This window comes from Ursus americanus, chromosome 10 (assembly GCF_024610735.1).
Source record: "Ursus americanus isolate L20-20 chromosome 10, mUrsAme1.1.p, whole genome shotgun sequence".
In the NCBI taxonomy this organism is placed as follows: Eukaryota; Metazoa; Chordata; class Mammalia; order Carnivora; family Ursidae; genus Ursus; species Ursus americanus.
The window spans coordinates 10,727,773-10,755,727 of NC_142136.1; the positions used below are offsets into that span (position 1 = coordinate 10,727,773).

The window sequence follows — 27,955 nt, forward strand, 5'->3', positions numbered from 1 at the left end:
CATCAAAAACTTTAGGTGCACGTTGATGGGTTTTTCTATTCCTTAGCTGTCTTCTATTTTTGGAAGACATAATCCAAAGCACACCACTTACAGCATCTGAGCACTTTCCTTAAGATGGGTCAAAGGTCAAGGGTTTCAGGAGGGCCTCGCTCAGTTCCTGCAGAACACTGTGGCTTTGCTACTGACTTAAAATAGGGCCACAATTCTTCGTGTTTCAGTGTTAGGATCATAAACACAAATGACCACCTGAGACCACAGAGGACCGGATATGAGCTACTTATAGTAAAACTGAACCAGGGAACAAGAATAGCAGGAAAGCTGCCTATTTTCTTGTAGTAAGGTCCTTTGAAGTAAACTATTTATTAACATTATATTACAGTGCTTGAAACAAAAATCTTTGAAGACAGGTTATCCTTCTCTGCACAGTGGCCCACTGCTAACGAATTGTTTCCTTTTCCTCTGAGGTTTTGTTTTTCCTTTTGTGAAACTGAAACCCAGATTGTTTTCCTCCATCTATGAAACTAGCTAGCATGAAACACTCCTTCTGGCAAAAATGTCCATGGATAGAGCATTAAAAAGAGATACCACCCCATCACTTTCTACCACACAACATAAGAAAGCGTGCTTCTCAAGAAGCTGCTACTTCGGGGCGCCTGGGTGGCGCAGTCGTTAAGCGTCTGCTCAGGGCGTGATCCCGGCATTCTGGGATCGAGCCCCACGTCAGGCTCTTCCGCTATGAGCCTGCTTCTTCCTCTCCCACTCCCCCTGCTTGTGTTCCCTCTCTCGCTGGCTGTCTCTCTCTCTGTCGAATGAATAAATAAAATCTTTAAAAAAAAAAAAAGAAGAAGAAGCTGCTAAAGTTCAGCAACTTCTCTAAAGCTGAAAACTAGGTTACAAGAAATGAAATCCAAGGAGTAAAAATGGCAAGATTGATTCAAACAGTGGGGTTTCATTTTTTATTTTTAAAAGCACACTCACCTACTGCAACCCCTACTTCATAGCTATAGACCGAAAGGCCTTACTTCAGCAAGCATTCTCTCACTTCTCACTAAGTCCCCTGAAGCCACCGGTGACAGTCACACTTGAAAGAAATGTCCCAAAGAAGAGCAAAGGGTGATATGGTTTATGTTTCCAAACCAATCATGAACTTAAGACTCTTCCCCCAGAAGTGGAATGAGAGGTGAAACTCCCAATGGGCCCACAGCCCTGGTAATATGCCACTGATGGCAGAAGCCTGGCTCACTCCGGAGAGGACCACTCTCTAGCTTGGGGTGTGCTGAGAAGAGAAAAGGACAGTGTCATTGCTGGACATATGCGTCTGTCTCAGTGTGGCTGGGAACGGCGGGAAGCTTTTCAAAATCTAGAAATACATCAAAGGGCTAATGCAGATTAAGCTCTCCTCCCTTTTTCCTGAAAGGCTCACTTTTGTTCCTAATATAAAGACTTAGATATTTCTTTAGATCATAAAGCAAGTTGTACTTTTAATGATGGATTAAAAATTATAAAAGTAAAAGATGGCTTGTTCTCACTGTTCTTTCTTTCTTTCTTTCTTTTTTTTTTAAAGTGATGAATGCAGGAAAAGACCAGTCTAGGGCAGATTCATCTCTTGCTGACCTTCAGGGATGTTGAGTATTGAGTAAGCCAAGTATGATGATCATACAAGGTCAAATTTGGATAATTTGGTCACTTTTTTGTTAATTCCTTTATTAGAAACATTAAATAATAAACATATAATAGCACCTAAGGTGTATAGCTTTAAAGATAATATGAATTTTCACTCTAAAGAGTGTAAGATGAAATAAACTTGTGCTCACTGGTCTTTTGAAATAGAAAGGCTTGTTATGTCAACAGAACAACTCTTACTGAATGGATAAACACTTTCACAAAGAAAAAAAGCCCCCCCGGGCTCCCTACACTGCCTCCCCCCCTACCAGTTTTCCTCGATTTGCACCCATCCTTAGCTCCGTCCCCCTAGCCTAGGGAAGGAGGCAGTGCTCTTCCTGTTCGCCATTAGACATTGCACTTGAACCCTTGGCCTGTTCTCTACTCTTTCCTTCAACAACTGTGACCCTGCTTCATTAACTATACTGTTTTCCTCTCCACTGGCTCCTTGTCTTCAGCCTAAACACAAGCTTGAGGCATTCCCAGTAAGAAAACAAACTCTCCTTTGACTCTGCATCCCCTCTGATTTCTCCCTTCCCCTTCACCCCCTTCTGGTCTCCACCACGGCCACCTCCATTCTCCATCTTGCCTGACACAGAAAGGCTCTACTCCACTGACAGCTTATCTGAGGCATCCACAAGTGAGATATTTCAGGAGAAAAGACAGAGTGGTACAGAAATGTTCATAATAGAACGAAGAAACCGAGCAAGTCACATGGAGTTAGAGTCTCTAGATCTCAAATAGTTGTCCATGGGAAACCACCATGGCAACTAGAAAGTTCCCAGGATCATGTCTCATAAAGGTGAATAAAAGTTTAGTCTTTGGTGTAAAATATATTTCCACAGCGCCGGTTAAATTTATTGAGTGACTGCTTTTTGCCAAGAATTATATAAGTGGCACATACGCATTCTCTCACTTAATTCTCACAATAGAGGGAATTATTGTTCTCATTTTACGAACCAGGAAACTGGGTTTAGAGAGATTAAGTAAGGCTAAGATCACACAGCCAATAAATAAGTGTCTGCCTGACTTTAAAGCAGGTGCCTTTAGGCATTACTCTGTAAATTACATTTTTAAAAAACAGACTTTATGTTTTAGAAGTTTTTTAGGTTTAAGCAAAATGAAGTGGAAAATAGAGAGGTTTCCTACATCCCCCTGGCCCCCCAACATGCAGGACCTCTCCCATTATCAACAAGCAAATTGCTTTCTGTATACAAACAGGTGGGAAATACATAATTGAAATAATAACTATAAAACCCAAAAGAAATTCAAGAAGGGAAGAAAGATCTTTCCATTTGTGGAAAGAGACTTAAGACCACAAAACCAAAAAATGGCTTTTACTTTAAAAAGGGAGAATAAAGGGACAAACTTCAGAATCCAGTCTTCACCTTCCCCCTTATTCAACTTCCCTGCCCCGACCCTCACCCGGGAACTCTGAGAACTGACCTCAGTGTCGTTTGATTTTGCTTGTGAGAAACTAAGAAAGGTGATTTTGTGGGCATATGAATTTATACAGACAGTCCCTGACCTAGGATGGTCCCATTCGATTTTTCGAATTCATGGTGGCTTGAAAGTGGATATGCATTCGGTAGAAACCACACTTTGAATGTGAATTTGGCTCTTTCCCAGGCTAGTGAGAGGTGGTGCGATCTCTGGTGATGCCGGGCAGTGGGCAGCATAGCTCCCAGTCGGCCATACGATCACAAGGGTAAACAACCATGTGCTGACAACCTTCTGTACCCATGTGACCACTCTTTCACTTTCAGTACAGCATTCAATAAATGACATGGGATGGTCAACACTTTATTATAAAACGAGCCTTGTGTTAGATGACTTTGCCCAAATGTAGACTAATGTAAGCATTCTGAGCTCATTTAACGTAGGCCTGGCTAAGCTATGGTGTTCAGAAGGTTAGATGTATTAAATGCATTTTCCATGTACGATATTTTCAACTGATGATGTGTTTGTCAGCACACAACCTCCGTCCTAAAGGGAGGAAAATCCATATTTACTACATCAGCTTGTTATACTTGTACACACCAGCTGGTTCCCTCTGGATACTTATTTGTGATTTATACTCTGTCCTATATCAATTAGTCCATTTCCCCACCTGGAACATTGTTTGGCACATAATATGCACCCAACAAATACTTGCTCAATGAATGAATGAACCAACGAACGAACGAATCACAAACTTCCATGGCTAGGCAAAATAACAGTGGTGTGTAGACAAGGACTTTTTCTTCCCAGCTTCTGCTAATTTTGAACTAGTGACTCGTAAAGATACTTAATATGCTTTTCCTTCTACACAATATTAGTGCTAATTAAATACAGTGTCAGTTATTATAACCCTTACAAACACATGCAGGTGGTCTACAGAACAGAATTACTACCTAAATGACTAAGGGATTAAATGACTAAGGAATCAAAGTATTTGAAGCTTGATATTTTCACTATCTTAGTTCCCAAAGCAAAATATCGATTCACAGGCAACAGAAAGAAACTGCCCAGTAAAGTGCAAAAAATATTATTAGTTGGTTTAAATCTCAAAATGCTACAAGATACTATTAAAAATTATACAAACAGCATTAACTTTCTCTTCAATGCTGATTATTCTTTTTTCCTCTCTATGCAATGACCTTCCTGCACAGTATGTGCTATCATTAAAAAAGAAAGAAAGAAAGAAAGAAAGAAAGAAAGAAAGAAAGAAAGAAAGAAAGAAAGGAAGGAAGGAAGGAAGGAAGGAAGGAAGAAAGAAAGAAAGAAAGAAAGAAAGAAAGAAAGAAAGAAAGAAAGAAAGAAAGAAAGAAAGAAAAAAGCCTAGGGAAATGAAAGGAACTGCTTGCTTAATACCAAAAACATTTTACTTGCAGAAGGAAGAGATAACAATGCAATAGAAAATACACAATAATTAAAATGTATGTGCTTTGTTGTTTCATTAGGGTTAAGTTTGTTTTAAAAACAAACCAAAACACAACTAATACACCGTTTGGGCTATTTTTTAGAGTTCTAGAGAAAAGAAGGAATCCTACACAGAGATTATTTTAAAATGAGTCCTATCTTTACCTGCTAGGTGGCTAGAAATAAAAAAGACAGACATCAGATGTTAACTAGACTTACTGTGGTGATCATCTCACAATACATACAAATACTGAATACCTGAAACTAACCTAGGTCTCTGTGTCAATTAAACCTCAATAACAAAAACGATAAGGACATGCTGGCAAGGATGTGGAGAAAATAAATGACTCATATTTTGCTGGTGGGAATGTAAGATGGTGCAGGTGCTTCAGAAAACAGCCTGGCAGCTCCCCCAAAAGTTAAACATAGAGTTGCCATATGACTCAGAATTCCCTCTTGTAGGTATCCACTCAAGAAAAATGAAGACATATGTCCACACAAAGACACATACAGGAATGTTCACGGCAGTGTGATTTATAATAGCTAAAAAGACAGAAACAACCCGAAATCCATCCCAAGGAATGGATAACACAAACCATGGAAATAACATTGGAATGTTATTTGGCAAAAAGTGAATGAGCTACTGGAAGGTACAAGAGAAAGAAGCCTCTGAGAACACGATGCCAAGTGAAAGCAGCCAGTCACGAAAGACCCCATACATATTTTTGTTTATATGCAATGTCCAGAATAAGCAAACACACTCAGGTAGAAAGATTAGTGGCTGCCAGGGGCTGACAGGGTTGAAGGAGAATGGGGGGGTCATCTCCTAAAGGGAAAGGGGCTTCTTTTGGGGATGAAAATGCTCTCAAATGGACTAAGGGTTGCACAGCCCTGTGAACAGACAAAAAAACCCACTGAATTGTACACTTTAAATGGGTGACTTGTGTAGAATGTGAATTACATCTCAACAAAACTTTTTTTTTAAAAAGTCAACTCTACACCCAACGTGGGGCTCAAACTCATGACGCCAAGATCAAGAGTCTGCTGACTGAGCCGGCCAGGCGCCCTTCAATAAAACTTTTTTAAAAAGGCCTGAGAGTCAGCCATTTGAAAATGCTCTATCAATCAAGAACTTGCCATCTTCTGGCCATAGGCAAGGGTAAAAATGGGAATACAAGAGAGGCAAGTAGTAAACACGCAAAACAGCTACAAGAAAAACAAAAATAGTGACACTGCAATAAATGTAAACAAATGGTTTCCAAGGCCAATACTTGGAATTATGAAGTAAGCAGGACACTGACTGTATCAGTCAAAAATAACTACTTTCTACATAAATTTTTAAAAAATGAGTTCTTTAATTTGAAGATTCCACTTAAAAGTCAAATTAGCTTATTTGCATTTGAAATTGAAGCACAAAAAGAGGTTCTGTTTCTAATAGTTTCAACCTATTTTAGACAGATATTTATTAAATATTTATTAAAATGCTTCAGTTTGAAATAATGCTATAGGCACCAGAAAGAAAACAAATATGAGCAATTCAATTCTATACCTTCTGTTCAATAAAACTCGCTTCTCCGTGGCAGGTGGTACAGAGAAGTCTACCCAGGGGGTTAATCAAAATTCCCTTAGAATAATTGAAAAGCATCTGCATTTTTTCCCCAGAAACCACAAAAAAGTCACAGTAAGCAGAACATATAATCTCGATTATTAGCACTGAGCCTGTGCCAGCACAATGTGCTGTCCCCCAAAATTAAGTGACAGGACACAGTATCATTGTGCAATAAGCTAGTGCTGTTTCCCCCAAATGCAGCTGAAAAACTCAAGAAAATCAAAAGACAATGATAATAAGTTGCACGTGTGATGTTTTGCTACTGTAGCGAAGCAAACCCCACCTTGTGACAAATGCAATCACTCTCAGAGCAGTCCAGTCCTGGGGAAGACCTCAGGGGTCACGAACCCCAACCTTTCCTTGTACAACAAAGAAAACAGAGGTTCAGGAAGGTCACACAATCAGTTTAAAGCATTACTGGGGCTAAAATGAGATCTCTCAGGGCTCTTTCCATGAAATATTTCTTCCGAGTATATGTACTCCCTGGTGGGAGGGGGGATGCTGCTTACCTAAGACATGGAAAATTCTCAGGAACTTCTGAGGGCTGCATGTGTAAAGCTCCACACAGAAGCGCTAAAACTAACCATCTGTGAAAGTGCATCACCAGAGTTTGAGGACACTCACAACTCCCAGCAAAGGGATCTGTGTGTCAGCCTAAGGGAAGCAAGACTATGGTTCTAAAGTTTGGGTCCATGGCTACAGTCTCAGGAGCTGCAGCCTGGTCAACTGCACGAGCCCGGCGGGAAGATGACCAGCAGCACCAAGGCACAGAGGAGACAAAGACAGGGACACTGAAGGGTGTTCCTGCTGAAAGTCAGAAGTGATTTGCCAGATTTCGGCAGAGCATAGGTACACTAGGTCTCTCTTTGCCGTGATGACCCAGACCAGTTCTGAAATAATTCTCCCTAACCTGCCTTCCTAATTATTCTGATACAACCATTCAGCCGATGTTCCAGAGAACAGACTTAATAAAGATTTGGTCATGGGAAGAAATATTCCTCACCTCAAAAAAAAAAAAAAAAAAAAATCCTCACCTCAAATTAATAAATACATACTCTGGATTAGACATCAGTCTTTGTGAGTTTAGTTACTGTATGTCAGTTCCCTTGGATCTGATTATTTCCAGGTTCTCTGTGTATTCATCGTGGTATGTTTTCCCTCCCATTTTTTATACTGTTTTGACCTCTTGGAGCTCTTACAGATTTGGGGAGAGACGGACCCCGCTCCCCACTCCCCCACCCCCACCCAGGGCTGGCTAACTCCTCCTAAAGATAGTGAAGAACCTGGAAACATGCCTTTCCTATGCAAGCTAACCACTCCTTTTATCTAGCTCACACACCAAGCTATTAATTCCCCTGCCCTAAATCATCCCAGGGCCAGGTTATCAGACAGCTAGAGACCACCCCCTAAAACCCAAAGCCCACCGACATTCAAACTAGCAGTCTTAAATCATTTACCCTGCCCTACCTTGCCTGCCTGTAGAAACCCCAATAAAGGCTCCTGTCCATGCTTTCCTCGTGGCTCTTTTTTGCCTCCTGACAAACCCTGGTGCTTCTCCAGTGGCCCTGCGTGGTGCAGGGTGCCCCCTCCTCTTGGGAAATGTAAGTAATTCTTTCAACGGCATTAACCTCCGCATCAGCACTCAATTACTCCATAAATTAAAAACAGGCAGGTGCATATCAGAACACCCTGCAAAGACGAGCATATCTGCAGAACCACCGAAGGCCAGAATGCAGGCCACACACGGGGGTGGGGGGGCACGGAGGTGCGAGGCCAGAGAGCTCCTGCCTGGGCACCACTCTTACCTGCTCACAACCCCACCTTCAAACCACAAAAGCTGCCATGAGGAAGACACAGGCTTTATGGCACGCTTACACATGCTGTGTGGACACATGGAGCACACAGCATGTATTTATATAGGTTTATTTTCAACAAATTGATAAATTGATACCACAACATCTAATTGATCTTTTACTCCGAGGAGCTGCGGCATTAACAGAGAAGATGCAACAAGAAAACTCTGCTGGACAAGCCTGAAATGTAAAACGTTTGTTTTTTTGAAATGAAATGTAGATACAATCAAGCATAGAAAAAAATAATATCAAAGTCCTTTGGATCATAACTGCAGACACTAATTAAGAGAATATTCCATTTAGAGGAATGACATGTTGGTCAGAAGTTTGTGAAGATACAAATGCGTACACAGAGTCATCAAGTTAGGGCAAGATAGCAAAACGACACACGTGACGTATATGGATGTGGGGCCCAGTTCTTTCTGAATATGATCAAGACACCAGCAGTTCCTTCAACTTACAAATTAAGGCTGGATGAGGAGGTATTCCAGAATGAATAGGGTGGGACAGCTGTGGACTACTTACCCAGGGGACACTGAAGTTTGCAGAGCATCAGACAGCTTTGTGAAAGGTTGGGGAGATGGTCACAGATACGTACATGCCCTTCCATAACTACTGTCTTGACTCAGACTCTCAACTTTGGCACTACTCACATTTTAGGTTGGATAATTCTCTTGTAGGGGCTGTCTCGTTTACTGCAGGATGTTCAGAAATATCCCTGATCATGCTTGCTAGAAGTTTTAGGACATCGACTCACTGGATTCCAGGAGCAGCCCACCACTTATAACAACCAAAATGTCTCCAGACATTGCTATGTGTCCCCTGAGAAGCAAAATCGTCCAGGGTTGAGAACCACTAGTCTAGACTTGCAATACTGCAAAATACCATCAGGCACTTCTATTTCAAAAACTACCCCTGTTATTCCTAAAATCCTTCAAGGGGGCTCACACACTGGTTGAATAAGGCGGTGGAGGGTGCAGAGGGGTTAAATACTTGAATAAGAACAAATAATCTTTCACAACACACTTTAATATGTATTCCACAATCAAATCATCCTAAATATCAGCTAAGGTTTTCTCATATTCTAATTGAAAGGGAAGACTCTAAATCAAATTGCAATTTTAATCTATTTTTAATATCTGGAATGATTACTTGGATAAATTACCTTTTGTAAAAAAGAACGTTCCCTCTCTGAACACAAAATAACTCACTTGAGGAACCTGAATCGTTAGCCCTCTACCCCACTAAGTGGCTGGTCCCTCAGTTCCAACACAGAAGAGGAGGGTTAGTATGCCCCCCCCGAGGCCCTGCTCCCACCAAGGTTAGCTGGTCTCCGCCAGGCAGTCAGGAGTAATAAGGACGTGCAAAGGGCCACTAAGACGACCTAAGTCCTAACTACCCAGATGCCAGTGTGAAGGAAGCCAAGGCTTGTCAGTAGATCTGGGTTTGACTCTTATCGCTGCCCTCGTATATGAACCACACTGAGCAAATCACTTAATTTCTATAATTTTACAACGGAGGCATGACCTCATCTGTAAAGCGGGCGTCCTGCTGATGATCTCAAACAGTTGTGGGCACTGAACGAGGTGACACACGTAAAGTGTTGGGCACATTGTCTCCTTGGTCTGGTGTACTGAGCAGCTGAGACAGGAAAGGGCTGGGTGAGCTCTGGGACACAGTGTACACTCAGAGCGCCTGTGAAAACTTACGCACTAATCACTTCCCTGCCCTGAAATCAGGCAGGGGTTCTATTTCAAACAAGGGCACTTCACAGTCTCACGTGTCCCCTGATGCTTGGTAATTACCTAGGGTAATTAACACCGATACCTTAGTAATTACCTTAGCTGTCCCCCACAATCTTGAGAATTTACACCATCCGACACGTATGCCAGCTCGGGAAGGCCCCTCCTCAGAAACACTCACCTGACCTACTGGCTACTCTGTGACGGTTACACATCTTGCCAGGCGCTCTGCCATGTACTACCCACACGTGAGGGGGAAAGTGCCACAAATATTAAAGAGCTATGCAATTAAATGCTAGCCAGAAAAGAACAAAAACTACTCTTTGTAGAGGCCATTGTGAGGTGGTGCTGGAACATTCTATTTGACAACTCTCACCAGGAGGATTACAGGACTTGAACAAAATGGAGGACCAAAGAGCAGCAGCTTCTGAGATGAGATATTCACTGGACACTCTCTCTGCTGACTCAGCACATGAGGGTCTTTGGGGAACTGTTCTTGGTAAATGGTAAAAAAGGACCCAAAGAAATAGAATGCAATTACGCAAACGAGAACTTCCATGAACAGCCGTCCGTGGCAGATCTAGGATACAACACCAGGAAGACTAAGAAGGATTAACCCTTGTACCCACCCCCACAGCTAATAGTTAAAAATGTCACTCAGCAAATCACACACGAGGTTAGCTAAAGTGTGTCGTCCTTTTCTCTGTATAAGGCATTCGAGTAGGTCAGGATGTCTGTTAAGATTTTGTAAGCTTCAGGCCACTGAAGAGTATCACGTTTATTCTACAATATTATACTTAGTGAAATGGGAAGGCAAACTCTGAAGCCCCAACTGTTACATGTAGTTTAAGCCAGTGGTTCTCAACTGGGTGTTGGCAGGGGGGAGATTTTACCGCCTTTCCACCCCCAGGGCCACTTGGCAATGTCCGGAGACAATTTGGGTTGTTCTATGTGGAGAGGTGCTCTGGCATTTAGGGGACAGAGGCCAGCGACGCTGCTAAAGATCCCGTAAAGCCCAGCACAGTCTCCTACAGCAAAGAATTACCTAATTCCAAATGTCAATATAGCCAATGTTGAAAAATCCTGCTCTAGGCCAAAAATAAAAACGATCACTGTCTGATGTGCCTGGGTGGTTTAAGCATCTGAGTCTTGATCTCAGCTCAGGTCTTGATCTCAGGGTTGTGAGTTCAAGCCCCACATTGGGCTCCACGCAGGATGTGGAGTCTACTTATTAAAAAAAAAAAATCACTGTCCAATGGTTATACAACTTAAGAGATACAGTTGATACTATGGCTTTAATTATACTTTAGGTCCTATCGTGTCCCTCCCTGGTTAAAAAAAATGTATTATGAATGTATACACTAATCAACTCAAATAATCAAATGTTTTTCCTACCCTCTCATTATAATAAGAAACATCCAGAACATCGCTCTTATGCTTGACTCGTAACAAGAGTAATTTAATGTGTTTTGGGTATCCACTTCCTAAACTAGAAACTGATTCTACCATTAAGTGTCAAAATAGTCCTGGTGTATTTTAAACTGATTTCTACGAATGCAGATCCATAAGTCTCACCTGGGACCTAGGGGATAAGCTTTGCTGAGAAAGGAGCCTGGAAATTTGCATCTTTAGCAAGCTTTCCTGGTGATTCTTACACATGCTTAAGTTTGACAACCACTGACAGACTTTGATTTTATGAGAAAAGAGCTGCCATTTCCGAATCATTCTCACCATAAGTTAAATAGCAACAATCAAATAATTTATAAATATGGAATCAGCAACATATAGCACTATGACAGTGGCCTTAGAGGGCCTACCCCAAATAGCATCCCCTCCAAGTGGGGCCAGTCTAAGAAAGAAAGCCTGTGAGTACCATCATAAAATAATGATGTATCAGAGGTATTTTGTCTTCCAAACTACAGTCAAGATTGTTCGTTGTAAACATCCTTACTCTTCAAGGAAGTCAATGTTCTTAAGCATCTGGCTGCCACAGGTGCAGGTTTAAACACATACTTGATATATAGCATTAAATGACAAATTAGTACATTAACTGTGAGAGGTTAACGGTCACAACCATAAGAACAATAATTACTTTCCAAATAAAAGAGAAATATTTTCCTTCTGAATTTTTCTGCAAACTGAGCACTAAGTATGATCTCAATGGAGTACAAATTCAGATGACAGCATGTCTTCAAGCAAGCAAGAAAAAGGAGGGGGGAAAATGCAAGGCAAAATGAAACAAATGGAAAGTGTATTAAATATTGGGGGGGCTATAATAATTGAGCTACTATATGTCAAGCACCTATTATGTTCAGGCACTTTATTTTATTTATTTTTAAAGATTTTATTTATTTATCTGACAGAGAGAGAGACAGCCAGCTAGAGAGGGAACACAGCAGGGGAGAGGGAGAGGAAGAAGCAGGCTCCCAGCCGAGGAGCCGGATGTGGGACGTGATCCCGCAACGCCAGGATCACGCCCTGAGCCGAAGGCAGACGCTTAACAACTGCACTACCCAGGCGCCCCAAGATTTTATCTATTTGACAGAGAGAGACACAGCCAGCTAGAGAGGGAACACAAGCAGGGGGAGTGGGAGAAGAAGAAGCAGCCTCCCAGGGGGGCAGGGAGCCTGATGTGGGCTCGATCCCAGGACCCTGGGATGAGGCCCTGAACCAAACGCAGACGCTTAACGACTGAGCCACCCAGGTGCCCTATCTTCAGGCATTTTAGAAACACTTTCTTATTCAACCCTCACCACTTCCATAAAAGTAGATGTTCTGCTGATAAAAAATACTGAAGAGCAGAGAGGTTAAGTAACTTGCTCAAATTCACAAAGCTGATAAGCAGGAGATTCAGACTCAAGGAATCAAGCTTTATTTAGCATTCCGCCCCTTATCCCAGTCCACCCCAATATCCACTAACATCCTGCTGGTGGTGCCTAGAACTTTCTTGTGAACATGTAACTCAGTAATTATAAATATTTTTAATTGACATTTCAGAGTGTTTTGTGTCTTATTTTTACAACGAACTCTAAGCTGCTATATGGCTTATTTATCTTAGAAAGTGAATGGAATAGGATAAGCATTCTAAAACCCTAAAGCATCAAACAAATGTAAGGCATGATGCTATTCATTAAAATTAATTTTATTTTAAGATCTCTGGCAGATGGCAGCAGGATTTTGAGATACTTCGAAATAATTAGTGACACCCCAGGATACTGTGAAATCATGACTGAGGTTACACTAAATTGGCTTCTAATAGCCACATACAATATAAATGATTTGGACAATAGGTAATGTCATTTTAACAATGATACTAGAGAGACTCGGAACCTCCTCCTCAGATGTGGACATTTCCCAGGGGTCTGATCTGGGCCTTTCCTCTCCTCCTTCACCGTCCCGTCCCCATGGGCAATCTCGGCTACCGCAGGCCTCAGGTCTCACCTCCGCATGTTGACCAAGTGCCAAGTTACATGCTCATCCTTAATCCTTTTCCTCATCTCCAGACTTGAAATGTCCCTGACATCAGAGCTCTCTCCCTGGCATTTCAAACTTAAAACAGTCAAAAATCCAACTCATTACCTATCCCACCTTTACTCTGGTATAATTCTTCTTCTCTTCCTGTTTTTCTCCCTCAGGTAATTATATCGGTCATCACATCTGGAAATCTCAGAATCATCTTCAACTCTGCCTAATACATATAACCAGACCCTGCATCCTCACGGAGGCTCTCAAATGTACCCTCTTCTTCATTTGCTCCTACAAGTTCTCTTTAAAAATCAGCATAATACAAACCACACCTCTCTTCTTTCAGATCCTTCAAAGTTGAGAGAATAAGGTCTCATCTCCCTGGCACGGCTCCGCATCATCTAGCTCCCACCATTCTAGTTTCACCTGCCATACAGACCTTGGCCACTGGTCTGCTACCCTCACTAGGCAACCTGCTCTTCCTTAAAGAACTGGGCACCCTCAAGCCTCCGTACCTTTATTTATTTTATTTCTTTTGCTTTCTCTACTATCATCACAGAGCACAGCTTCTGAACATGTGGTCTCCGTTTTTATATCAGAAAAAGAAAGCTTAGAGATCTACAATTTCCTCTGCTACCCTCTCAGCCTGTACATAACCCATCTCGGCACTTACATGTACTCATGATACCAGTTTGTCTGTGTTTACCCAGAGCCGGCACACTTTTAAGGGCAGAGACCAAATCACATTCATCCAGTACACCTCCTAGCACATAGCACAGCAAGCAGTGTGTGATTTCTTTAAAAGTTTTGTGCAAAATGCATCACATAATGGGATATTAATAATTGCACTTTCATATTATATACAGCATGCCAATTTCAAAAGGCTAGAAAAGTAAAACTTAGTTACCTCCCAAAGGTTTGTTCTTTGGGTTGGTTAGACAGTACACAGAACACAGTACCAGAAAAACAATGTTCAAGAGTAAGACTGCATTTAAAGCCCACTTCCTAAAATCTTATTTTCGTGACATTTTGGCTGAAATTTTTGCATATGTGGGGAAAAGGCAAGATAGAATGCTATAAAATTACTTCTTCTTAGTATTGTAAAATGTATCTAAAGAACAGAGAGACTTGGGGGGCACACAGGTGGCTCAGTGGGTTAAGGGTCTGACTCTTGATTTTAGATCAGGTCATAATCTCAGCCCCAAGTCAGGCTCTGCGCTGGGTGTGGAGCCTGCTTAAGATTATCCCTCTCCCTCTGCCCCTCCCCCACCTCTGTCCCTCCATCTCTAGGAAGGAAGGAAGGAAGGAAGGAAGGAAGGAAGGAAGGAAGGAAGGAAGGAAGAAAGAAAGAAAGAAAGAAAGAAAGAAAGAAAGAAAGAAAGAAAGAAAGAAAGAAAGAAAGAAAGAAAGAAAGAAAGAAAGAAAACAGAGAGACTGACTCATCAACCCTCCACAGAACGTCTGCTCTGTGGCCTCCATCTGATTTCTATGGCTGGATAGGAAAAGGATCAGGAATAAAGAGAACATGACCCAGTGGGGATAAAGCCCTGTGTGGATGGGGTGGAAGTGGCCCTCTGCTGAAGGTTCTGGGGTTTGATGCCAGGCACTCCCCATCTCCCCCCAGTTTTCCCCATCCTAGGAAATCGGGAGTGGTGCAGCTGGGCAGGGCAAGCAAATCCTATGGGGGCAATTCAGTCAAGGGGTGGGCACAAGTGGAAAGCCTAAGCCAGTAGCACTTGGGGTAGCTGCAAAGGCAGGCTGGGACACAGACAAGCATGCCAGAAACCCCAATAAGTCATCACTCACTCCCAAAACCACACTAATACATATTAGAGAAAGGGATGGGCTACAGAGGGAGAAATGGCAGATGGAGATCACAGGAGTCAGACACGATGTAAACAGAGGGGCTGCTTATGAATTTGTAAGGTATACAAGACTGAACAAGTTCCCTGGAAGTTTATTTTTGGAAGACAATAACAACCCCAAACTGTATGACACCATTTACTTTTCAAGAACACTGACTCAGAAAAACAGTAACAAACATAGTTCTTTTCATTGCCCGATTATCTGGAGTTCAAACAAATGTGAGTTTACTCTATCAAAATTCAATATCCATATGTGAGTTTTCAGAAGAATGAGAACTTTTTGATGATGTTTCTACATCTATAAATATGAATAATGCAGATTTTGGATCCTATGATATCAGATGACAAGATACAGCCTAAGCTTCAGCTCTTGCTAATTAAACGAATCAATTAAGAGACTACAGTTGCAACTGTGTAGCTGCTGTTCTATAGTAGCAATAACAACCCCACGGGGAGGTCTTTACTACATTAAAATGCTGTCCTCCACAACTCCATCTGATATTATTAGAAACAGTTATTTGTGTCTTGCTGTCATATTAGTAGCAAAGGCAAATTATGGAAATATGCAGACCAGAATGGTCCCAGTATGAGATCAGGTTGGGTTTTCAGCCTCCAAGGGAACAATTGCTGAAATTTCAAAGTTCCCCAAAGTTCTTTAATGTAACTGATAAATCTATCAGCACAGCATCCATTTAGAAACTAGGTAAGGGTCACATATTTACATACTTTCCTGCTAAGCTGATACAATTCAACTAGATGAATTATCATATTAAGTTTACCCTCCTGAGTTAAACTGATGGAGTTCAAAATTGTTTTCGATGGTTGTCATTAATCGCTGTTACTTCGTAAATGCTTACTTTGAAATCTAATTGTGCTGGCGTATCAAGGGTCATATTAATAGCATTCTTAATGGTAAATCTTTGTAAAACATGTTTATTCTACTGATATTATCACTCAAGCTTTCAAGGCTAATAAGAAATAAAGTATATTTATTATCAATAAAAACTTAATTTAAAATGTACAATTTGAGATTTAAATTAGCTTTAAGAACTTCAGCATGATTTGGTTTCATTAAGATCTCTGGCTAAGCTTCAAAGACATATAATTTGATAGTTCCTCAAGAGTCCTTGGGTAAATGCCAATAGCGTAGCTATGAAGAAACTGTTTATTGTACTCAAAGCTTATTTTCGCTTTGGAGCAATATGCATTGTTTTCACAAGAAAAAAAATTAGATACATTTGACTTAGTATTATAGTATTTAAAAAATAATGGTATTTTAAAAATTGAACATAAACAATGATTACAAAACAAAACTCTGGAATAAAATGGTAACTTCTGCATTAAAAGCAATAAGAAAATATTCATCCTTATTGTGAAACAGTTCAAGCAAGTAATTCTGGTTAAGTAAAACACTGGACCTCTTCCATTTCTTTGTGAGCTTGTACTATCTGATGTGCATAAACTCACAGCTTCACCAAAAACACGCACACAAAACGAAACTCAGACAACTTACAATTTGAAATAGGCACATATATCTTAGAAAAATTCTGGGATATGTAGCCTACCAACTATATTAGTATATATGGTGTATATTATGGATTATATGTTTGCATCCCTCACCAAATTCCTATGTTGAAGCTCCAACAACCCCCAACATAATGTTATTTGGATGCAGATCCTTTGAGAGGTAGTCAGGTTTAGATGAGGTCAAGAGAGTAGGGCCCTCATGACGGGATCAGTGCCTTAGAGAAGAAAGATGAACCACTATACTGTACACTTGAAACTACTGTAACACTGTATGTTAATAAACTGGAATTAAAATGAAAACTGTTAAAACATAAAAAATAGAAGAAAGACCAGCCACTCTCTGCTGTGGGAGGATACAGCTATCAGGGTGGCCACTTGCCAACCAGGAAGAGAGCCCTCACCAGGAACTGAATCTGCTGGCACCTTGATTCTGAACTTAGCCTCCGGAACTGTTAGAAATAAATGTCTTCTGTTTAAACCACCCAGTCTACAGTATTTTGTCATAGCGGCCTGAACTAAAACAGCTGTACTTAGCAGTTATGGCAATAACTGGATCACACAGTAAAGTGATTTGTTTTTAAGGCACTCTGATGGTGAACAGCTTCACTTGAAAGTCAGAGAGACCTGGTTTTGCATCCTGTTTCTACCAGTTGTTAGCACAGAATAGTCATTTAAACTGCCTAGGCTCACTTTGTCTTCTGAAAATTAGGCATACCCCTCATTGGTGTTTCTGCATGTTTGAGTAGGATGATAGCAGGTAAGAAAATCGTTGGGAAAATAAATGGCAGTACTCAAGTCAGGTATTAATAAGGAATAATGCTCTGTTTATAAAATGCACTTTTAGGTAAATTACCTGAGTTAGTTTTCAACTTTTCATATGTGTCAAATATGCTTTCATGCCTATCTATGTAGAGTGTATACTGGGTTGAACGCTGCCATCCAAAAATTAACGTCCAGCTGATATTTCAGAACGTGACCTCGTTTGTAAAGGTGGTCTCTGCAAATGTAATTAGCTAAGAAGATGTCTTACTGTATAAGGGTGAGTCCCAAATCCAATGACTGGTGTGCTTAGATTTCTGTGACTGAATATACACAGACCTGGGGAAGAAAGTCATGTGAGGACAGAAGCAGAGATTGGAATGATGCAGCTACAAGCCAAGAAACTGCCCCAACTATGAGAAGCGGGGAGACAGACAGGCATGAAACCGATTCTCCGTGAGAGCCTCCAGAAGGAGCCAACCCGGCCCACACCTTGATTTCAGATTTCTCATCTCCTAAACTCTTAGAACACAATTCTACTATTTGAAGCCACCCAGTTTGTGGTAATTAATTGTGGCAACCCTAGGAAACGAATACAGTCCTATGTCCTACATATTGGGAGTGGTAATGAAATTTATAGATACTAAAGGTTAAAATGTGGATGGTCTGAATTTGTATGTACATCCAAGTCAAATATGCTCCTCTGAATCGCAGAGGCACAAATTTCATCTCAATGCCTTCTACTGATTCAGAAGAGTTTGCTTTTCATTATATAAGATTACTACTCAACAATTTTTTAAAAGATTTCATTTATTTATTTGAGATAGAGATAGAGGGAGCAAGCATGAGCAGAGGGGAGGGGCTGAGAGAGAAGCAGACTCCCCGCTGAGCAAGGAGCCCTATGCGGGACTCGATCCCAGGACTCTGGGATCATGACCTGAGCTGAAGGCAGACGCTTATCTGACTGAGCCACCCAGGCACCCCTTACTTAATCATTTTTAAGTCAAGTTCAAACAGAGTAACAGAAAGAAGAGACCTTACACTTAGATTTAAATATGAAGAGCCAAAGGCTTTAAAGTGAACTGACTTAATCCACAGAGTCCCCAATCTCTACCTTTTATATGAATCTGAATCTATGTAAGTGCTTAGGGAGCTCTCTCAACAAGAAGAGTGCTTTCTGTTCCAAGGCTGGGTGTTAAGATAAGCCAGGTTAGGCTTCAGAAATAACAGTGAAATCTCAGTCCACAGAAGGTTGGGGGTACAGGGCCCAAGCTCCAACATTCCCCAGGGACCCAAGCTGCTAGGGACTCAAAAACCAGGCACGTGGTTTCCCAGGTGGACATGGTAGGGAACTGGGGAGCTCACACCTGCTCTTGGCTGTCCCTGACCAGAAGTGAAGACATCACTGTAAGAAGACAATTCTCCATGGGTCTCTCATGCTTCTCGTCTACTTCTTGTGAGCAAGGCGCTGACTATCCTTTGCTCTGGACTATTTTTTCAAGGCTATTTGCTATACAAAGAGACGGTGTCTCCCTCAGAACAAAGGGAAGGCACGCTCACTGCCCTTATAGAAGCTCGGGGTTCTCTGAACTAAACTCAGGTTCCTCTACTATAACACAACCCACTGTGTGAGCAGGTGTCCTCCTGCCCTCCTCACACCAGCCTGTGGGAACTGGAGCTCAGGAAAATGGTGCATAACTAATGATACTCTGGCTACTGCTATTGCTGTAATAAACCATCCTTCATCTCTGACCCTGGAGTCTTGTCTCTTCTACCAGCATCCATGACTGCAGTGGGTTAATCTGTCAGCTTCAAGTAGGATAAAATCTCAGACCCTCCACAGCTCTTGACAGTCACTTCCATTCACAGCTCATTGTTGGAACTAGTCATGTGGTACAACCCAATCCTCCATGCCTTGTTAAAAATGCGAATGACATAGGGGCGCCTGGGTAGCGCAGTTGTTAAGCGTCTGCCTTCAGCTCAGGGCGTGATCCCGGCGTTCCGGGATCGAGCCCCACATCGGGCTTCTCCGCTGGGAGCCTGCTTCTTCCTCTCCCACTCCCCTGCTGTGTTCCCTCTCTCGCTGGCTGTCTCTCTGTCACATAAATAAATAAAATATAAAAAAAAAAAGTGCAAATGACATAAAGAGACTAAATTCATGCATGTATACAGTCTCACTCCACAGAATGACGGGCAGAAGGCTTGAAGAGGTACTTGACAGAGGAGTAGACTCACTGGTCAATAAACATAAATGGCCAATAAATGCAGAAAAATATGTTCTACTTCCTTAATGATCAGGATGTTAATTAAAACCACAATGAGGACACTACTGACACTGGCAAAAATGAACAAGTCTGATAGTATCAGGTACCAGTGAAAATGTGGAACAAAGTGAACTCATTCACTGCATACTCAACGCACATCAACCCTAACGAACCTCTGGCACATGTATAATCAGGATACATGTGCTCGTGTGCATAAATTCTTAGAGCAACATGGAGCTACAGCAAAGACACTAGAGCCCACGCAGGGGGCCATCAACAGTAGAGTGGGCCTCACAAACACCACAGAGCCAAATAACCAAGTCACAGATGATTACAGAATATAATCCCATGCATGTCAAGATTAAAAGCATGCAAAGCTTAATTGTTTAATATTTAAGGATGCATTTATGTGGAAAAATTATAAAGAAAAGGAGTGATAAAAATTAGGAAGAAGTTCCCTCTGAAGGGGGGAGAAAGGATATCTGAGAGATAGGATTGAGAAGGAGTACACAGTAAATCTCAAAGGTAATGATTTTTGTGTTTTTTAGAAAAACTCTGGTGGGGATACAGGTCTTTGTTTTATCATTACTCTTTATAATTGACAAATATTTTATAAATGTTATTTTACACATATTACAAATATGTAAAGTATATTTATAACATTTTATATAGTATTTAATATTTATATATCTAACAAAATCTAATTTTAATGAGATTTATTTTATTGGAAAATAACAAAATGGTATTTTTAGAAGTTCAAGGTGTGTAAAAAATGAATTAAATTACTTATTTTGAAGTCTGTACCTTCTCTGACTTGAAATAACATTTTTGAACTTGATCGATGCAACAAAAGTCCTTCTTAGCCTTAATTTAAACTCTTCTTTGAACACTGAATGTCATGTTTAACAATATTCAAAAGCCAACTTGTATGGAAAAGTCTACAAGTATTCTCACAGAGACAAAGTGTATTTGGGAAGTCTTACCTTTACCACGAGAGCTGCCAGTGCTCCTCCTGACCGCAAGCTTTGGAAACTGAAGCTGCTTTAGGAAATTAGGATTGAAGCAGCACACGCTAGCTAGAAATTACTCTGCATCTGTCCTAACAGTCCCACTATCTCAAAACCTTTTCTTTCTTTCCTCCATACTGATCTACTATTGCTAATAGTACACACACAAAAATGCATTGTAACAAACCACAGTGGCCATCCCAACTGCTGTGATGCAGAATTTTAGCGTACTTAAAAGTGACTCTAGACAGTGACACTCCTTCTCTATACAAACTGTATAAACAATGTGAACAAATCTGTGCGATTTGTTAGCAAGTCACCTGTGTTTTCCTGGGTGGGAGGTGTCAGCTACATAAACAGATCTGCTTTTTGTGGCTGTTTAGGGTGTGTGTTTCTTACCATATTGTAGGAGCCTGAAGTAGATGAAAAGAAATAAGGTAAAGGGCATTTGCAGATGGGAAGAGCACTGGGCTGAGCAGAGAAATCGGAGCCCCCTTGCTTGCTCTGCCCACCGACTAGCTGCGAACCCTTAGGTGAAACACGCTGTCTTTTCTGATGCAAGACGGATTCATTGCTAAGGTCCCAAACAGTCCCCTACGCTTTTCCTTTTCCTTTTCCCCCTTTGTTTCTGTATTTGCTTTCTTCTTCTTTTTTAAGTCTACTCCTTGGGTCCCATGCTTGCCAATGTCATTAATTCACTTGACCAGCATTCACCAAGTGCCTACGGGACACAAGGCCCTGTTCTGTGCACTGGGTGAGAGCAGTGGACACAACAGACAAGAGCCCTGGCTCACAGAGCTTAGTTCATTCAAGTGGGAAAGACAGACAATCCCAAGTTTTTTAAAAAGTAAAATACCTCAAACATGAAAGTATGCCAAGCAGTGATAACTGCTGAAGAAAAGGAACAAAGCGGAGGAAAGGTGGTCAAACTTTTAAAGGGTGTGACCAGGAAGCCGTCCCTGAGGCGGTGGCTGGTGTGTAAAGGCTTGAAGAAAGTGAGGGAAACTTCTGTGCAGGTACCTGGGGGCAAACAATCCTGACAGAGGAAAGGCAGACGAGATGAGCCCCTGAGGTTTGTGCCAGACATGTCTGAAGAAGAGTAACAAGGCCAATTGACTTGATTTACATTTTTAAAGTATCAGGTTAACCGTTAAATTAACAGCAGGCTAAGGAGCAGGGGCAGAGGTGGGAAGACTGGCCGCTGCCAATATTCCGACAAGAGATGAGGAAGGCTTTGGTCAGGCTGGGGGCAGTGGAAGTGGTAGAAGAGAGGAAGCAAAGAGAGCACAAGGTTTTAGCTCGTGTAGCCATTTTCCAAGATAGGAAAAAACTGCAAGAGAAACACGCTTGTTTTCTTTGTGGGTTTTGCCATCGAGAACTCAGTTTTCAATATATGAACACAGTGAACTCTATTAGAATCCAAGGAGAGAGATCAAGGGCAGAGACAGAATAAGTACCCATGACTTATCGTTGCACAAAAAGATGGGTGATTCTATTTCTGGAAGAACACAAGCGCACCTCATTTTACTGTGCTTTGCTTCCCTGCATGTTTTAGATACTGTGGCCTTTTTTTTTTTTTTTTACAGATTGAAAGTTTGCAGCAAACCCGCACTGAGCGAATCTATTGGCGTCATTTTTCCAACAGCATTTGCTCACTTCCTGTCTCCATGTCACATTTCAGTAATACTTACAATATTTCAAACTTTTACATTATGACTGTATTTTATTATTACTGTATTATTGTGACCTGTGATCAGTGACTATAACTCATTAAAAGCTCAGATGTTGATTAGCATTTCATAGAATATAGTATTTTTATTTTTTCAATAGTTTATTTACTTATTTTTAGTAATCTCTACACCCAATGTTGAGCTGAAATCACAACCCTGAAATCAAGAGTCACATGCTCTTCTGACTGAGCTAGCCAGGCACCCCTAGCAATACAGTATGTTTGAATTAAGGTATGTGAATTGTTTTTTTAGACATAATACTTTGCATACTTAATAGACTACACTGTAGTGTAAACCTAACTTTTATATGCACTGGGAAACCAAAAAATTCATTTGATTCACTTTACTTCAACATAGGCTTTCTTGCTGTAGTCTGGAACCAAACCCACAATCTCTCTAAGGTGTGCCCGCACATCTATCGATAATAATGTAAATGCCTCTAGGGGATGGGACGTGTATACCTCTGTGATGGTGAATTTTATGTGTCAACTTGGGTAGACCACAGTATCTAGATTTTTGGCGAAACATTACTCTAGATGCTTTTATGAAGGTATTTTTTCAGGTTATAATTAAATCAGCAGGCCTTCGGTAAAGCAGATTACTCCCCATAATCTGGGTGGGCATAATTCAAACAAATGAAGAAAAAGGACTGACCTCCCAAGCAAGAAGGAATACTGCAAGTACATGGTCTTCGGACTTGAACTCCAACTATTTCCTGGCCTACCATGAAGATTTTGGATTTGCCTCCTCTCCTCTCTTCTACATACACACCACACACACACACACACACACACACACACACACACACACACTTATCCTGCTGGTTCTCTTTCTTTGGAGAACCCTAATACAATTTCCTAGGACATGCACTGAAATAATACTTAAAATTTTAAACTAAAAAAAGCAAGGAACAACTTATGAATTGGAAAAATAAAAATAACTATAAATCTCAGGTGCAACACTTAAAATTTATGTGACATCAGTCAAGTACCTATGCATATACGACCATATGTACTTCAACACATAAACTTTACTGTGCCTTTATACATATGTAAACTATAAATGCACATAATAGGCTTCCTATCTCAATGGCTACAAAATCACTACTCTTTTAGATTCAAGGCACAGGCCTCTCCTCTGATATTGTCTCAATAAACTCACAGAGCAAACAGAAATACCCAATGTAAATTCACAACCTGAACAAGGTACCCAAAAAACATGAACAGACATTTTACAGATTTTAAATGACACCTAGCAAATGAATACATGGGGAAATGTTCAAATACATAAGCAGTACACAGAGAAATGCTAATTAAAACAATGAGGTACCTTATTGCTTGATCATACCTCATTGGTATGATCATTATGATCATTACTTTCACAATAAAGGAAAAATACTAACTGTAAAGTAAATTTCTTTTCACCAAAGTTAAACAATTTTGAAAACTGTAACTACTAGTGAGAGTGCAGTCGAAGTAGTATTCTAATACGTGATGAGGGGCATTCAAAAGAGATATGAAGTTACAAGTAACGTGTACTAAGTCATAACATTATTCATGGTTTTCATTCCACCTGGAATGAAATATACCTTATACATTTTTTTAAATATCTATGTTTGAAAATAATTCAAAACATCAAAAAAGCAAAAACCATGAAGTTGTTCATTAGAACACCATTCATAATGGCAAAAATGAGGGATAACTTAAATACCTAACAACTGGGATTCATAGATAAGAAAATATGTCACATCTACTCATCAGAACGTTAAACGCAGCTCCATTAAAATGATGCTGATAGGTATTTTCTAGCACTACGGAAAATGATGAACAGGATCTTACATGGAAAAAAAAATCAAGATACAAAACTACGACTCAGATCCTTAGAAATATGTACTCAAAAAGACCTAATAGAGAAAGTTATAAGGAAAACTGACAGGAAAATAAAAAATCAAGGTTACTATGTTCAAAAGCATCTTAAATATTATGTTTCTTATTTTTATTTTAAAAAAACAGGCAAAAAAATCTCCAGTAGGAAAAAAAGAAGCACTTAAAATACTCAATGAAGTGCAAATAATTAAAAAAACCTATTCTCTCTCTAATAGGAAATAGCTAAAATTATTCTATCATGGAAACTTCTTGAACACATTAAAGAATGCATTTCTTATACAGACATCTCATTTAATAGCAAAATAAAACCATGATGAAGACAAGTTCAAATACAAGGGCTAAAGCTACTTGAACACTTTTTTTTCTCTGTTAATTAGGTGAATATACAAAATAATAATCCTTTCATACTCACCACTGTACCAAGAAACTGAATGCTCATGTTTCCACCTGCTTCTCGAGAAAGACACTGGAAAAGAAAGAAGTATAAAATGAATTCACATTCACATAAAAATGTGTACATGAATGTTCGTAGCAGCATTATTCCTAATAGCCAAATAACCTAAATGTCCATCAACTGGTGCATGGATAAACAAAACATGGCATATTCATACAGTGGAATATTACTGGGCCATAAGAACGAATACAGTACTGACAAGTGCAACAACAGAAGGCCGTCACAAAGGACCACTGAACATGAAATGTCCAGAATGGGCAAATCCACAGAGACAGGAAGTGGATTAGCACAGTTTGGTGGTTCTATGCAGAAGACCCACAGCTGCCCTAGAGACTTCCTGGTCGTCACAACTTCTTGGGCTAGCACAGGCTGCCTAAGAACACACCAAATGTCACATCTTTTCATCAGCGTAGATTACTTTAGACCACTTGTCAAGGAAAGGACTGAAAGAATTTTCTGATTCCCCAAGAAATTAGCGGGGGGAAAGTGAAACTTGGAGCTTCATGGCCCTGTCAACAATTAGGAACGAAAGTAATGAAGATATACATAAACTCTGGCTGTCCTACTGAAGAAAGAACCCTGCTCCTAACTCTAGAGCTGAGTGCCAAGCAGCAGAGATTGCCAATGCCAAGGGTGGAACAGTAAGAAAGGGCAGCAGAGTCTACAGATGCATTAGATAAAGTTGTCCAGGAAAGAGAAGACTAAGGCTTCTTCAGACTGCTCAAGAAAAAGCTGGCCTTCATGCTTGGAAAAGAGACATCTTCGGAAGAATCATCCGGCACAAGTTCAAGAAGTGGCTATGCCTTGGTACCTAAGTAACAGTTACAATAAGAAACGATTCTTTGCCACGCCTTATGTGGGGCATTTTGTCAGACTGAGACTGCAGAAGCCCACATTAGAGCAAGTAAGTCTAGGGGAAAAAAGTAAGAAATATTTCTTCAGGAAGAGTTTCCACATCTTTCTGAAGCCCAGAAGTCAAGTCCTATCTAATAAGTCTGAACTCTTAACTTACCATTTTATTCTTCTTGGATGACAGTCTATATACAAAAGTGAATATATGTTAAGTGGTTTCAGAAAGAACTTGTGTTTTCAGTCAAATGACAATTTACTTATCAACTGGCTGAAGTGTTAATATGACATGCTAATTCTGGGAGTGGTTGTTCTTTTACCAAACTTTGAAAAAAAAAAAATCAGGTATAAAGCACAGATCAAATTCCTTTGAGGGAGGGAGGGAGGGAGGGAGGGAAGAAGGAAGGAAAGGTGGTTGCCTGAGGGAGAAGGACAGGGAGGAAATGAGAAATGACTGCTAATTAGTAAGGAGTTTCTTTCTGCGTTGGTGAAAATGTTCTACAACTGACTGTGGTGATGGTTTGCACAACTGCGAAGAGACTAAAAAACTGACTTGTGCGCTTTGGGTGAACTGTGTGGTATGTGAATTCTATCTCAATAAACCTGTCATAAAAAGTTAGCCTTTGTTTAAAATAACAAGAGGACAACACAATTCTACATCCAGAGAATAGCAAAAACAGACAAACTTCTATGTTATGCAAATATTTGTAAATAAAAAAGCTCAAAGCAAATACAGGATGATTTACGCATATCTAGTTTGAATTTTAGTTTGCTAGAAATGGATAACTAAATAATTCACTGGAAGTAAGTTATACTTTTTTTTCCCCATACAATTCTTACCTGTAAAATTGCTCTATTTATTCCTAACCTGTTCTTCAACAATCTTTCTTTCTTGGGCTACTCAGAAAGGGCCCAACGGCCTCAAAGACTCCACAAAAAATAAAGCAGTTCCAATTAAGCAGCTATGTTTTTTTTAAAGTCCCTGCCACGGACTATCACAGATATACCCTAATTTTGTTCTTTTTAAGAAGTATAGGTTTCAGCCCCAACCCCAATCTTTAAAATCACTCAAGTCATAGAACCCAATACAAATCTCCAGAATTCAAGTTGAGCCCCTGGTTCCCTGATTGAGTGAAGTTTCATCAGTCAGAAGGAAAGTGGATTAATGCACCATGACAGCAAGATGGTTACCCCACCCACAAGTACCGCCCCAGTGACTCAACACAACAGCACTCTGACCAGCACACTCAACGTGGTGTGGTACAGTGAAGAAAACTCAAAATCAGTATTTTTATCCATTAATTTCACTTCTAAGAATTTATCCTAAGGGAAACATCGTGAGTAGGCAAAACGACAACAACAACCAAAAACAAAAGAAGCCCACAGCTACAAAAATGACATCACAGTGCAGTTTACAGAACCTAAAACCTTCAAGCAACCTAAATGATGAACAAAAGAAACTGGTGAAATAAATAATGGTATAATCCATGCAGCCATTGAAAAATCTGAGACATGAAAAATGTTTATAGTATATTTCTAAGTACAAAAAAAAAGGACAAAACAATATGTTCGGAATACATCAGGTTAAAAACTTGTATATGTTGGGGCGCCTGGGTGGCACAGCGGTTAAGCGTCTGCCTTCGGCTCAGGGCGTGATCCCGGCGTTATGGGATCGAGCCCCACATCAGGCTCCTCTGCTATGAGCCTGCTTCTTCCTCTCCCACTCCCCTTGCTTGTGTTCCCTCTCTCGCTGGCTGTCTCTATCTCTGTCAAATAAATAAATAAAATCTTTAAAAAAAAAAAAAAACTTGTATATGTTAAAGATAAAATTCTAGCACAAATAATGCACATAAAACAGTTAACTATTATTTCTGGGTGGAAGATATTAGTTGGCTTTTCTTTTTGGCTTACCTAATATTCCTATTCTTCCAAATGGGCATACAGAACTTAATAAAGGCAAAAAGAGAAACAGCACAGAATGGAACAAAATCAATTATTTCCCTCAATGTCCTAAGGGATTAAGAATTGAGTCCTGAATCCTGGGTTCTGATACTGGCACTTCTACTTTGGTCAACCATCCATCTATCCATCCATCTGTCCATCAACTATATTGAGTTGAGCACTGCTAGATGAATTAAACTTTACCCTCTGGGAGACTGAAGGAAAGAAGAGAATTCTACAATAAATTATAGGGGCATCTGGCTGGCTTAGTCAGGAGAGCATGCGACTCTTGATCGTGGGGTTGTGAGTTTGAGCCACACATTGGGGGGTAGAGATTGCATTAAAAAAAAGAAAAAAGAAATAAAATACATTATAATTCAATATGATAAATCCCATAGTACAAAACGTACAAAGTATTAATGGATATGAGGCCAGACCAGC

At 40.4% G+C, this 27,955-nt stretch overlaps 1 protein-coding gene and 1 pseudogene across 5 annotated transcripts in view; one reads left to right on the plus strand and one right to left on the minus strand.

The window, feature by feature from the left end:
• Window positions 1–27,955, minus strand: part of PCCA (propionyl-CoA carboxylase subunit alpha) — a 392,273-nt gene that overhangs the window by 47,686 nt on the left and 316,632 nt on the right. For all 5 annotated transcript variants that reach the window (XM_045811095.2, XM_087865002.1, XM_045811094.2 and 2 more), the window contains one exon: window positions 24,683–24,736. In XM_045811095.2, the coding sequence (XP_045667051.1) occupies window positions 24,683–24,736 (54 nt within the window). The remainder of the gene's footprint in view (window positions 1–24,682; window positions 24,737–27,955) is intronic.
• Window positions 25,219–25,714, plus strand: LOC123801143 (large ribosomal subunit protein uL29m pseudogene; annotated as a pseudogene).